Raw genomic sequence first — 13,833 nt, 5'->3', positions numbered from 1 at the left:
GTGATGGCTTCACGCAGGTCTTTCATTTGCGCAGACGTGCTGATGTGATAGCTGAGCAGTAGCACAGATGACTGCATTTAGTATCACTGACTTAAAACTGTTCTTTCAGCTATGAAGAATGTGTTTCTTGGTGGGGTTTTTTTGAGTGCTTTAATTGTTATCAGTGCTGCACTGCTCTCTTAGCAGGCTTATGATCAGAAAAATATTAGACGGAGAGTTTACGATGCCCTTAATGTGTTGATGGCAATGAACATAATTTCAAAGGAGAAAAAGGAAATCAGATGGATCGGCCTTCCTACAAACTCAGCTCAGGAGTGTCAGAATCTAGAGGTAAAGTGAGGTAGATGCCAATTTCTGCATAGTTCATAAGTTGCTATAATGGAGCTGCTGTAATTCACAAGAGATGGGTTTTCTTGGTTGTTGTTGTTTTTTTTTTTTGCATAATTTGTTCCTGACTGATTTTCTTTCTTGCACAGTATGGAAATACAACTTCTGGTATTTGACTAAACTGAAACAATATGTTATGTATGTCATGTCTGGTTTGGTTTTATTTAGTAAAACTTAACGTTTCAGAAACTGTTTACTTTACAAAACACCCATTGATTGTATCAGGGGTAACTTCGAAGATTTGATGTCTGTAGTAACCTGAACTAAACACAAGAAAGTCAAAAGAACTTACTTTCTCATTGTAACTGACAGCATAGCTGGCAGTTATACTGACAAAATTGTACATACATTTGAAGAGAGACCTATTTTGCTATTAGTATGTGTGCTTGGAGAGGATATTAAAATTAAATGGAGAAATGATTTTCACTAGGATGCCAAACATGAGTTGCGCACTAGCAGAAAAAAAAGAAGTTTCAATTATTGCTTATTTCCATTGCTTTTCTCCAGCAGGCTGTAAGAGTTACCATGTTTTTGCAGGGATGCCAGAATTTATATGCACAAATGTTGCTTTAGGCCAAATGTTCCATAACTATAAAGCACAAGTTATTGCATTTACTGCAAAATCCCTTTGTAGCTAACTGGAAATATACCTTAATGTGCATTGCATCTGTAATAATTGTGACACTTGCTGTCCTAGAATGGGAGGGAAGTGGTCTGTCCAGTGCAGAACAGCTGCTTCTTCAGGTGGAAATAAGGAGGTGATGACACTTCTGTCTAGTAGCTTGCATCTGGGAGAAGAGTGGAAGGGATGCACAGTGAAAAAGAATGAAGGGCAAGAGGGGAAAAAATAGCAAAGCACCCCCTCAAGTATTTATGTAGTGCTAATCAGAGCTCGGCATACAATACAGAAGAGTAGGAATGGGTGGAGAAGAAATAGTCTTGTAGTGGTTGGTTCTTTACTGAAGGTGAAACTGTGGTTTCTCAGTCCTGTTTTTGGAAATACTCATGAGATGACATGATTTGTCTGCAAAAGCAGAATATATATGGTAAATGTGTGCTATATATGGTAAATGGATAGGGCTGAAAAGACGAATTTCCTCACTGTACCATGGACTTCACCACTTAGCAATAAAAAGGGGAATTTTGTAAAGGTTTTAAGCACATTGATGTCACTCTAAAACCTGCTCAGTTTGGGGCAATTAAGCAGATCAGGTAACTAAATAATTATTGTGATGCATTTATATTATTTATATTTTAAGATAGAAAAACAGAAACGGATTGAACGGATAAAAGAGAAGCGAGCCCAGCTACAGGAACTGCTGCTGCAGGTACATATTTCATTATTATTTTATGAAACTAACCAGTAAGAATCCAGTGCATTAGAGCCTCTTGAATTCTTTAGCTCTCCATTTTCTTAGCAGCTATGAATGTACTAGGGAAGAAAAGTTCCCTACTTGAGACCTCTTACCCTCAAGTCCTGGTTCATTTTTATGTGTTGTAGAACGGCATGCAGCATCTGTGTGCCACAGCCATTTTGTAAAAGTTCTCTTAAAACTATAAGCATTAGTGGGAATAGGAACAACTCCAAGCCCCACTGTTACCTTCTCTGGTTAGTTCCTTCTGAAAAAAAGCCTTGTTCTAAGCTATGAAACGTACAGTTGTATTTGGGCAAATACATACTAAGTTGTTCTAGCAGAGAGAATAATGTCTGGATCTTAAGAATGAAAGATTGGCAAACGCAGCTCTTTTAGATGCTGATAAGCACCCAGGAAAACTTATAAAGGTAACTTGAACTTTCACTGTTAGCAGAAATGTGTTTCAAGTGCATCTTTATTTACAAAGTAACACCTTATTAATGCAGGTAGGAGTGTTGTTAAACTATGTAATCTATGTACGGGCACTCACTACTTCAATGCCGTCCAACTTCTGCATGAAGTTACAGGCAGTAAGGCCATTTTTTTCCCCTGGTACAAAGAGATGATAGGGTCTCAGTTAATATCATAGAAACTAAATAGCTGATTTTTATCCCCCCCCCCCCTCTTTGGGGAAAATGGTATCTCTATTTAGGGCACAATTCTGTTCCAACTCACCTAATAAGTTAACAACTTCTCTAGGTAACATAAACTTATCCTGGTAAAAATAATGTGACTCGGATCCTCTTAACTGTTGGTCTGAAAATGACAGATGTGCCTTCCCCTTACTATCCACAGCTGTAATTGTAAACTTAGTTATGTTCACTTTCGAGTGATTAAGCAGTCCTTAGGGGTTTTGTCTATCCATCTTCCCCCTAAGAAGGTAGAAGTAGAACCTCAAAGTGGGTGAGCACACGGACTTCCAATCCCTCAAATAACGTTTCTTAAAATGTCCTACATGGACCGATGCAGCAAAACATGAGAGGGGTTGGTGTCACAAACAGCACCTGCTGAAAATGATGGAGAACTTCAAAACAAATTGCTTTGAGTTTGAGAAAAAGAGGATGATGAATGAGAAAGGGAAGAAAGGCAGAATGCAGCAATTTCTGTTAAGTTCTGTTTCAGTGTAACTAGCTCTAGCCTGAGGTAAGAGGTAATTACGCTTACAGAATCAAGGAGGAGATGCCTGACTGCAGAGCTTTTTCTAAAGGGGTGAGGGGACATTTCTCACTACACTGCATTGTTTTGTGTCCAGGGGATGTGAGGGTGGCACACAAGTTGCTTAACTTCTGTTCCTGAGGAGTTTCACTACTAGCACAAAAAGGAAGTCAGGCCACAACTTACCTGACTGTGGAGGCACTGAGAGTTGGTAAAAAGACCTGTAAAGTTCCTGGAAACGCTGATGCCTTCATTCAGTGATTGCTTTTTCTTTCTTTCTGCAGCAAATAGCATTCAAAAACTTGGTGCAAAGAAATCAGCAAAATGAACAACAAAATCAAGGCCCCCCAGCCTCCAACTCCACAATACAGCTGCCTTTCTTAATCGTCAACACTAGCAAGAGAACTGTCATTGACTGCAGCATATCAAGTGACAAGTGAGTGTTTATGGAAGCACCTTCTACAGTTTTTTCTTTGTGGACTTGAATTTTTCTCTGAACAAATGTGAGAAGTTTTCCCTAGCTTTCGGATGCATTTCAGTTTCTTTCAGTCACTTACCAAGGGTGTTCTGGCTCAGTCTGATGTTTTCGTTTTTATGCTTAATCCAGCTACGGTAGTAACAGGAAAAAGCTTATAACCATTGTTTATACAACTACTAGTTAAAACAAGCTGTCTTGCACTGTTGTAAAACACACTTAAGGCTGACATTTCAAGGAGCACAGGACAGAAGGAATTGAGTGAAGTTATATAGTAGCACTGCACTAGCTTTCAACAAAGCCATGGTAGTGCTTCTGAATTCTTACTTCTACATGTCTTTCTGACTAAAGGTGATGTGATCCATTAGGCAAAAGTAGCATCCCAGAAGCAGTCGTAAGAATCTGAAAGAGATGGCATCTTCTTGACATCTTTCAATAGGATAAGGTCTGCTCTTTGAGGAAAAAAAAATGGAACTAAAGGATACAGAATTTTGAAACGTAACTTCAGTTTACCTGAAAACCCTCCACTTACTTACTTCTGGGTGCTTATGCCCTCTGTGCTGTGAAAATGTGGCTGAAAGAGACAGGTGCTATTACATCACCGTTAATCCAGTCATAACTAGTTTACTAGATGAAAGCAGATGCTTTTGCTTTTTTTCCCCATAGGTTATGGAATTTGTTCTGTGGAATATAAATGCAGTCTTGAACTGAGTTAGGTAGCATACATTCTCATGTAACCTGCCACCGACGTGCCCGAGGCAGTACTATTAAAATGTGATTAAAAAATAGACATCATTGTTTTAGCTTAAATGTATCTGTATTTTATAGATAATGAGTTAAAACCTACCGTATGGTGCAAGTTAAACAGTTTCCTGCTGGAACATCAGAACTGCTGCTCTGCGGTCTAAAGAGAAAACTGCCTTTTGGTATCTACAGCAGTGTAACATGCTCCTTGCAATCTACGACTGCAAGAAAACGCTGCAGAAAATGAAGCAGGTTGCATAAAGGGAATGGTTAACAAAAATAAAGCTTCACCATGATGAGATGAAAGCAAACAAACAAAAACCAAATAACTAAAAGCCATCTCTGATGTTATAAAATAAGCTGTCTCTAGAGGTTGGAGTTTAAGGCTGTTGTTCATGTTAAAACTTTCTGGTTGTTTTAAATCTCAAAGTAAAGTAATTCAGCAAGAATAGTAACAATCAGGAACATATAGCAGATGGTTGCATAAGATAGCAGCCCAGTAGATAATTTTGTAAGAAAAGTTGATTTTTCAATAATGGCCAAAACTATGTTAGTAATTATTAGGAAAAAGAGCAAGAAAACACTATGTAAAACATGAGGCAGACGGTACTTTCTTTACCTGGAAGATAGCATGCCACCCTGTTCCTGGAACACATACAGCAGAACCAGGAGAAATGGGAAGGCACCAAGAGTGACTGCAGCAACGAAAGGTCTTTCGTATCAGGCACAGGGCTGTTTGAAAACAAGAAAAGATAGGGCAATAGATTCACAGATGTCTGTACAATTATGTGTGACAGAGGGAACGCGCGCAGAATACAACTGTTCACAGTTGCTTATTAAAGTTAAAATTAGAGAAAATTAAGAGAAGTTATCAAGTGAAAAGAACATAAGTAAGTGGTTTTGTAACAGTTTGTTTCTGCAAATCATACCAGTTAAAGATGCACATGCCAGAAGTTCATGTAAGTTCCAAGAGGGACCACGTTATGCTTCTGAAAGAAAACTGTCCAATTGCTATTAATGGACAAAATAGAAGGAGTGTAGAGATTTCTTACACCAGGGGCTGGAGGTTGCTAGAAATAATGCAGGAGAAATAATAGTGTAGTGTGTTCCACTTCTCACTAGCATCCAGTATTTGGCCACAACACAAGGGAGGAAAAAACGTGCAGCTATTAATAAATACAACCTTTAGGACTGGACCATAAAAGCTGAAATCAGTTATTACTTCACAGCTTGCCAGTTCAGCATGACACTGCTCTCCCATCCCCTTTGTTTAAACATAGTTGCATGACTTCAGCTGCACCAGTCCAGACAGCAGGAAAGCAACCATACCAATTAAAGGTGCAGTCACACACTGGATTTTCCCTTTTGATGCAGTTATGCTTAAATAACTACAGTTGCATAAGCAGTGTAGATTATACTGGTAATACTGCAAAAGTCACAAATGTAACTAGGACAGCTGTTTCCAGTACAAAGCACATTTCTACATACAATTTTTGTATATGAAGGACAGCTTTTCCAACTTATTCAAACATATTACAAAAAAAGGCATAAAATACAATCAAGAAAATTTACAGATGACTTATAAGAGTTCAGATCAGTGGAAGACCTGCCAACTGGAATTACCTTCTAAAGATTCAACTGCAGATTGTTATTCTAGGGATGGAGCTTCTGTTGGCAGAAAACAAGTTCCTGGGAGCCAGCCTCTTATTGAAATCATTGGACCAGCCAGCACTGTCCAGGCTTTTAATAGCTTGCAATGCTAGTGTAAGGCTAGTCTAAATACCCCTGCTGTCATTAAAGCTCACTTAAGTTTATAGTGTTACTGCACTTGTACATGCAATAAAAAACACTTTGAAAATACTGTAGCAGAAATATTAGGTTTTGAACATACATGTGTGACCAGAGTGCTGCGCTAGCTGCATCCAAATGCATCCAAAGAGCAGAACTGTTGCAGAGTAAATAGGTCAGTTCACAGGAGGAGTGTTGCAGATTAGAACAGAAAGTTAAAAATAAAAGAAGTGAAAACAAAATACTTACTATAGTGACTGAGCTGCAGATGACCTTTAGAAGTATTGGATTTAGTACAAGTGAATGTTTGTGTTTATTAAGACCTCCTTACTCTCCTTTGAATTTGTTTAATGAGGTAGAAAACGTTAGCCTTTCTTCCTGGCAGTGAAGTCATTTTAATTGACAAAGTACCATTTTAAACTTTGTAGGCATTCTCATCACAGAAGCAGAAACTTTTCTTGTTTCTTAAAGATGGTTTACAGATAATGAAGAGTGCACACACAGTAAAAAGGAGCAAAAAAAGCAAAGCTGTACTTCTGTTCTAAATCATCTCACTTTGACTTTATAAATGCAGGTTTGAGTACCTCTTCAATTTCGATAACACTTTTGAGATTCATGATGACAGTGAGGTGCTGAAGAGAATGGGAATGTCCTTTGGGCTTGAGGAAGGCAAATGCTCAGCTGAAGACCTAAGAACTGCAAAATCGCTGGTGCCAAAAGCTTTAGAAGGCTACATCACAGGTAAGTTAACTGTCACTTAAATATCATTCCTTACCATATTCATAACGTTAGCTAACTGCAGCATGTTTAATGATGTTAGCCTAAAAAGTGTGTTACCTTTGAAGTGAAACCAGTAGAGATGGTGACAATAAAGCAGATCCCTTGAAAGCCTGTGAAGAAATTATTTCTTTGTAACTAAAAGTGACACCAAGAACAGTTTTTATTCATTTTGAATAACTTTAAGTGTGGAAGAGCAAACTGGAAGAAGGGAGCCCTTCCCCAGTAGGAAGGAAAAAGGGGAAAGGAGCATCTTGAACTGGTTGAGTTTAACCTGCACGTAGAAGCAGAGGTAAGACTTACCCGTATCGCTGTCCGTGTTGTGTGTGAGCTCTTTAAGTACACGGACTGTGAGCTCTCCTGCGCCGTTTATTATCTTGGCCAGATGTTTTTAGACTCCCATTTACTATGTAAAGCTGGGATACTCAGATGAAATGGGGCTAGCACGTGCCATCTGAGAACTGAGCACCTGTAAGTAAAGCAAGGTTCCAAAAAAGAATCCATGTTAGGTCTTTAAAATATGCGATGTTAAAAAATTGCTGAAAATAAATCAGAATTCAGTTGCATTCACTAAAAACAATATGTTTTACATGGCTTAACATTTCAAACTTCCACAAACGTGCTTATGTTAAATTAAAATACACTTGTTTTTCCTAGTCCACTTGTCCCATACTTGTCTATAAAATTCAGAATACATCTTTTAATTTCATTTACTCTTGAAATTGCACATCTGAGTTGCTAAAAAAAAAAAAAAGCTGAAACAAGTCCTGCTTTGTTCCTTCCAAGTTGATTCAACTAAGGATTATTTATCACAAATTACCAATGTTAGAACAGAGGAAAGGAGCAGAACCACATCTTTTAACATTGCTAAAGTCATTTGAGTTTCTTAATTGACCCCATGTACTGAAGAGCAAAATGAAATAATTTTCTATGTAACGTTAATCCTGTGTTCATGTATATTCAGAGAATAGGGTTTCTGCAAATTTGGAACAATTGTTTGTTACCCCCTTTTCTGTGTAAAACCAGTTTTTAAAAATTAAAAGAAAAAAACAACCAATCCCACATGTCTAAATGAGTGATTAATGTCATATCAATTTGTTTTCAAGCAGTGTCAGCTGCACCAGTGTTCTGCTGGTGCAGTTCTTCTTATTGGAAACGTTGCAGGCAAACCATCACAGCATTCCTGTGCAAGCAAGAAACAACATGTACTCTGCTTCAAAAAACTGAACAGCAAAAGCAGATTACAAGATTGCATATTGCAAGAATGCTGTGATCAGGGTTGTTTCACTAGTAGCAGAGCAGCAGCCAGAAACTTGCCAACATGTATTGATCTGTGCTTTTACTTGAAATGCATCGAGGCAGATGTTGTACTCTTTAGACATGGGTTACATGTAGCTGTTTCAGTTGTTACTAGAATACATCTCTGAATGTGCTTATTCTGTCTGTTGCTTGTTACTTAATTACACAACACAAATCTAGAATTAATGGTACAGATTCAGATTATATACAATAGAAGTTCCTAATGTTGCTGATGAATAAGGGAAAGATTCAAAAGCTTTGCACAGTACTTGAAAATCCAACATTTGCCTGATTACATATCTCAGTAAAGTATAACCTCCCATTTTAACCTGGGCCGTTGTCAAGGCACTGTTTCTTCCACTACAGGAGTAGTGGAATGTGAGGGCAGTGAATGTTTTCTGGAATTCATGGTTTAATTCCAAAGCTCTCGTGATGATCCATTAAGTACACAGGCTGGAAATACAACTATACAGGAAAAGCAAATCAAAAGCATGTCTCTTATTTATTCACTGAGTAAATTTAATATAGTTGGGATTCAAGTTTTCCTAGAGTAGCTGCCTCCCTGTTCCAGTATGTCTAAAAGCAGTAACTTCTTCCCTGCTTGTTGCATTCAGCATCCAAATAATGAGCTTGGAACTGCTGAACTGATACTGTATGCATTTAAATCTTAGTATGCTTTCTTTTCAGAAGGATTATGTATTTTAGCCATTCTGTAAGTGGCTTAACTTGCTAAAAAGTAATGTTTTCTATTTTTCCATTGGTTCCATGTTTCACCAAAAACACTTTTTCTTATAAATATATGTGGAACTACATACATACATATATATACTATATACATATGGAACTACATATATATATACACACACTATATATATATATATATATATATATATATAGTGTATATAACTACAGTAGCGTGATTCTCAAGTGTCTTGACTGCCATTAAAATAAGCAGAAGCTAAGGCATATTAACACCATGCAGAAAGAGAATCCATGCATCTTAAGCTGTGTTTTTAACACATTCTTCTGTTGCTTTATTCTTTGCTAATAAGGCATCCAAAGCTGACATGACCACCTAACATTTTTTTCCCCCAAAGAGAACAAAAGTAAAAGTTAACATGGAAGTGCTGCTTTAGCTAAGCAGCTAATCCAGGGAAAGCAATGGACAATGATAGAAGGTAACGCAGTGCACTGCAACCACTTGCCAGCTTCTTATTACAGAAAGAGGAATGTTACTGTTAATACTACACTTTCACCAGCTTAGTATGGCATCCCAGGATCTCACGCCTGACAGGTTCTTATTTGGCAGAGGAGTTTCTGCCTATTTAGCATGTAGAACTAGCTATCCAAAGACTTAGACCAGAACAATCCAAGTGTAAAGGAGGGAGTGAGAAACCAGGGAAGGTCAGAAATACGTCACTGACTGAGGTAAGCATGAGCTCTTGTGGAACCATATCCAAACCCTGGGCATTTTAAGCCACGCAGACAGTACAGGCTGTTAATGCAAAACCAGAGACCTGTCTTTGTCAGTTGAGCCCCCACCTCTAGAGACTACAGATGAAAAAAATAGGAAATAACAATTCTGAGGCATAAACAGCCATGGTGACAGCATCCCACTTGTGTTCTGACACTAAGGCAGCAGACTGAGAAAGCGGTGTGATTTAGGTCATCTCTATTAAGACGCTTTTTTATTCTCCCTGCATTATGTACTTTGCAATCTACATGCATAACAAGCCTGGACCAGAGAACAGGCTGGAGATGAAATGAAGGATGAGAATACTCACTGAATGAATAAGCTTGTTCAGCTAGCAGCAATAATCCTCTGCAGCACTATCTGCTTTTGCATTAACTACTAGAGGCTAGTGAAGAGCCTTCTCATGTCAAGTAGAAGCTTCTAGCAAATCCATCTCCTGCAAGTACACATCTAATAAGGCTGCCACTCTTAGACTAAACTGCATTGTCTTGGAAAGGTTCTTCAAACTGATCTCCCTGATGCATACATGCAGCTTACTCTAGCAGATGTAGTAAGACATCTTATTGTTGGCAGACTTCTATTTTGGCAGTCCTGTCCAGACAGGGAAGGCCTCCTTACTCTCTCCATCTTGCACAAACTTATTTGTCTTCTCAGAGCCCAGCTGGAAATCAGGATTTAGGAGCACTAGGCAATGAAAGTAGAGGGACAGGGTACGTATGCTTAAAGCTTCCTTCTGCCATATGCATTACATTCATGCCTTCCTGCATCCTCTTCAAAAAGGTAGCAATTATCCCCGAACGTTAATTAAACACAAGATAACTAGCAGTGACTTGCTGCTCTTCTGGAATATTAAGCACTTAGACACAGCTACACCCTCTCAAAAGGACAGGAAAAAAAAACTCTGATACATTTATAACCCACTTGATTAATCTAAACACAGTGTTGTCATTCCAAAGGGTTTGGCCACCCCCTGCAAACACAGGAGACTGTCAGAACATATTCTGTCAGAACATACTCTTTGTAACTCTAAGCCTGCATTTAAGGCAGTCTTAATGAACCAGCCAGCTGTGTCCATAATCCACCTTTCCCATCCATTCAGGCCTAGATCCCTCTAGAGCAGCCACTTAGTGGTCTTTTCTGTCTTGTTTCAAAGACAGGAATATCAGCCTCGCTCTCCTTTGCTCTGTAAGGTCATTTAACTTCACTGCTACAGGTCTGCACAGCACAACACGAGGGAGCCAGTGGATCCCAATGGATGGTGAGCAGTTTATGTGGCAGCAGGGGAACAGACTGGCTGCTTACAAAATACCCTCTGCTAAACAGGGCGCTATCAAATCACAAGACCAAAGCTTAACATTAACACAGTAATACAAGTGAGAAAGTGTATGTACAGATTGTTGCTCCTCTTGTCTGTCATAAAACAGTTCTAGGTAACAAAGTACCTTCGTGGCCTAGGCTCCTGATGGCTGCAGTTCCATTCATACCCTCACCAAACACCATAGCAAAATAAATAAACAAAAATCTTTAACTGTAGTTTCTATAAAGGACTCCAAAACTGAACATTTACAGTATAAAAATCAATCTAAGCTTCTCTTATAAAATAAATGCAGATTCCCAACTGCAAACAGAACACAGAGATTAACACTGCAAAAAGAAGAATAAAAAACAACTACCTATAATGAGTGCAGCTATACTTTCTTCTAGATATGTCTACAGGATTGTCATGGATGAACCAAGGATTACTTTCAAATTCAGCACAAGCAGTTTTGCATTCAGAGATAGGAGGAGGCACTTCTGATTCAAAATCAAGGTAAATAAAATCATTTTTTTATTCAAGGTTATGAATAGATTCTTGTATACCTTCAGTGGCCTCACTAGTTCATACCATTTACGTGCAGGAAATGGGATGATTGTTCAATTGCAAAAGTCCTCTTTGCTAATTGTATTTGAAAGATTAAATTTACATTTTAAACACGCAACTTATTTGTATTGTTTCAGAAGAGTAGAATCACTTCCAAGCCCTCGTAAAAACACGTGAGCCACTGAATCACCATGGTTGGAAAAGGCTTCCAAGTTCATCTAGTCCAGCCATCATCTAGTCCACCACTGTTCTCCCCACTAAACCATGTCCCTTAGCACAACACCTAAACGCTTCCTGAACACCTCCAGGGGCAGTGACTCAACCACCACCCTGGGCAGCCTGTTCCAAACATCCAACCTGATCCTCCCTTAGCACAGCTTGAGGCCATCCCTCTAGTCCTGTCCCTAGTTACACAGGAGAAGAGACCAACCCCCACTGCATCACAGTTTCTTACAGAGAGTTGCAGAGAGTGATAAGGTCTCCCCTGAGCCTCCTCTTCTCCAGACTCAACAATCCCAGCTCCCTCAGCTGCTCCTCTCACAAGACTTGTGCTCCAGACCCCCGCACAGCTCTGTTGCCCTACTCTGGACACACTGTGGGGCCTCAGTGTCTTTCTTGCAGTGAGGAGTCCAAAACAGAACAGAGCAATTGAGGTGCTGTCTCAGCAGAGCTGAGTACAGGGTGACAATCACCTCCCTGCTCCTTCTGGCTGCACTATTCCTGATACAAGGCAGGATGCCATTGGCCTTCTTGGCCACGCTGCTGGCTCGCGTTCATCCAAGCATCAACCAACACCCCCAGGTCCTTGATTCTTCAAGAGTTTTTCAGCTTGAGCAATTCTATTACACAGTTGGGAGGGGGAAATAACAGCAAAACACAGTCAATCTTTTTTAGGCTATTTTCCAATATTTTAGTAATTTTCTTAACTATTAGCTTTGTTTAACATAAAGCTTTAGTATATTTCTTTCTTGACATCATTTCCTTCCCCAAAGGAAAAACAGAGGCCAGAAAGAAAGCTTAACACTTCATGAGAGATCTTCTAAACTTCTGATATTTCTGTTGTTTCAATAGTGAGAATCCAGGGTTGTGTTTGGATACTGAAGTGGCTTTAGCAACTGGACAGTTTCTTGCCCCTAGCAGTCAGCAGTCCAGCAGTGCAACATCACGCTACTCTGAGTCACGGGGAGAAACTCCATGCTCATTCAATGATGAAGAAGAAGAGGATGAAGATGAAGAAGAACCCTCCTCCCCAGAATAAAGACAGTAAAAAATTGAATAAGCAAAATGCTGCTCATATATATTCTCAGTGGGAGTTTATATTTGGATTTTACTTCAGTTTCTTGCCTTGGTTTGCACTGTGTTCAGTGAAGCAAAATGGAAGCTTCAAAACAAGGTAATCCAAAACTGAAATTGAAAACTTTCTATAACTGAACAGTGACATGTGGACACAGAGCAAAGTGGTATTTTTCACCAACTACGACCAAGGGAAAGAAAAAAGTCCCTGGAAATTCGGCAAAGTAAACATCAAGTTTGTGTTTTCCATTTTGGGATGTTCTCTCTCAAGTCTCTGTCTTAAGATTCTTATCTTTATCAGATGGGGAAGAAAATGCTGATTCTTGTATTGTCTTTTGGATGTTTTACCTTTAAAAAAATAAAAGTCAGGTTGGGGGGGGAAGAGAGGGAGCACATGAATGTGCTAGAAGACTAATGTGCTATTTAAAAGAATCTTGTATGAAAACTGTAGGGAAAAGGAGCTCTTACAGTATTTGCTTTTCTCTGTTCAACTTGCTGTATTGAAGATTCTTAAAGTAATATAAATTGCAGGTTATTAAATGAGTCCTGGATTAGCTTAAATCCATTTTAGATACTCTGAAAGTAGCTTGCGTCTTTTGAAAGGTTCAAACGTTCATTTATACTGCAAACCTAATTTATTTCAAGTGATTATTCTTAGCCATTCTTAAGCAGTCAGCATAAAGACAGCATTCTCTGCACCAGCGTTTTCCAAGGAAAGAAAAGTGGAAACAATTATTTATGGATTACAGCGTATCCTGTATAACTTCTCTTTTACTGTTCAAACGTTATAATCCGTTTGGCTTTATAGCATGCATATTAAAGCAAAAAAAAAAACCAACAACAAGGAGGCCTGTTAAGGATCTCAGGCAGTGTGTTTTCAAGTCAGGTAATGGAAAGTTGAGATTTTTAGGAAAAAATAAATTTTGACAATATGCAATTTCATGTTTTGCATTCTAGTCATCTTGGATTATGAGAAAGTAATTTGCTTTTAACTGACTTCTGCAGACCACCCCTCGATGCGCCTTTAAAAAGCATTCATATTGGACAACTAGTTAAAATGATTTGGCTAAAGTTATACAATGTGAATTCCACTTGAACTGTTAAGTTATAGTTACAACAGGAGGCGCTGCATTCTGTGTTTAACATCACATCCAGTCACAAAGGC

At 38.8% G+C, this 13,833-nt stretch overlaps 1 protein-coding gene across 3 annotated transcripts in view; it reads left to right on the top strand.

Moving 5' to 3' along the window:
• TFDP2 (transcription factor Dp-2) overlaps positions 1-13,211 on the top strand; it is a 49,528-nt gene extending 36,317 nt beyond the window's left edge. For 2 of the 3 annotated variants that reach the window (XM_065747851.1, XM_065747849.1), the window contains 6 exons: positions 184-330; positions 1,647-1,715; positions 3,242-3,393; positions 6,539-6,705; positions 11,219-11,324; positions 12,447-13,211. In XM_065747851.1, the coding sequence (XP_065603923.1) occupies positions 184-330; positions 1,647-1,715; positions 3,242-3,393; positions 6,539-6,705; positions 11,219-11,324; positions 12,447-12,633 (828 nt within the window). In that variant the 3' untranslated portion in view covers positions 12,634-13,211. The remainder of the gene's footprint in view (positions 1-183; positions 331-1,646; positions 1,716-3,241; positions 3,394-6,538; positions 6,706-11,218; positions 11,325-12,446) is intronic. The other variant, XM_065747850.1, reaches the window with a different exon arrangement.
• Positions 13,212-13,833: the final 622 nt, after the last annotated feature.

The sequence above is a fragment of the Cyrtonyx montezumae genome, unplaced genomic scaffold, assembly GCF_038088225.1.
Source record: "Cyrtonyx montezumae isolate F1298 unplaced genomic scaffold, pur_monq_1.0 scaffold_5, whole genome shotgun sequence".
Taxonomy (NCBI): Eukaryota; Metazoa; Chordata; class Aves; order Galliformes; family Odontophoridae; genus Cyrtonyx; species Cyrtonyx montezumae.
This window is presented reverse-complemented; position numbering and strand designations above follow the sequence as displayed.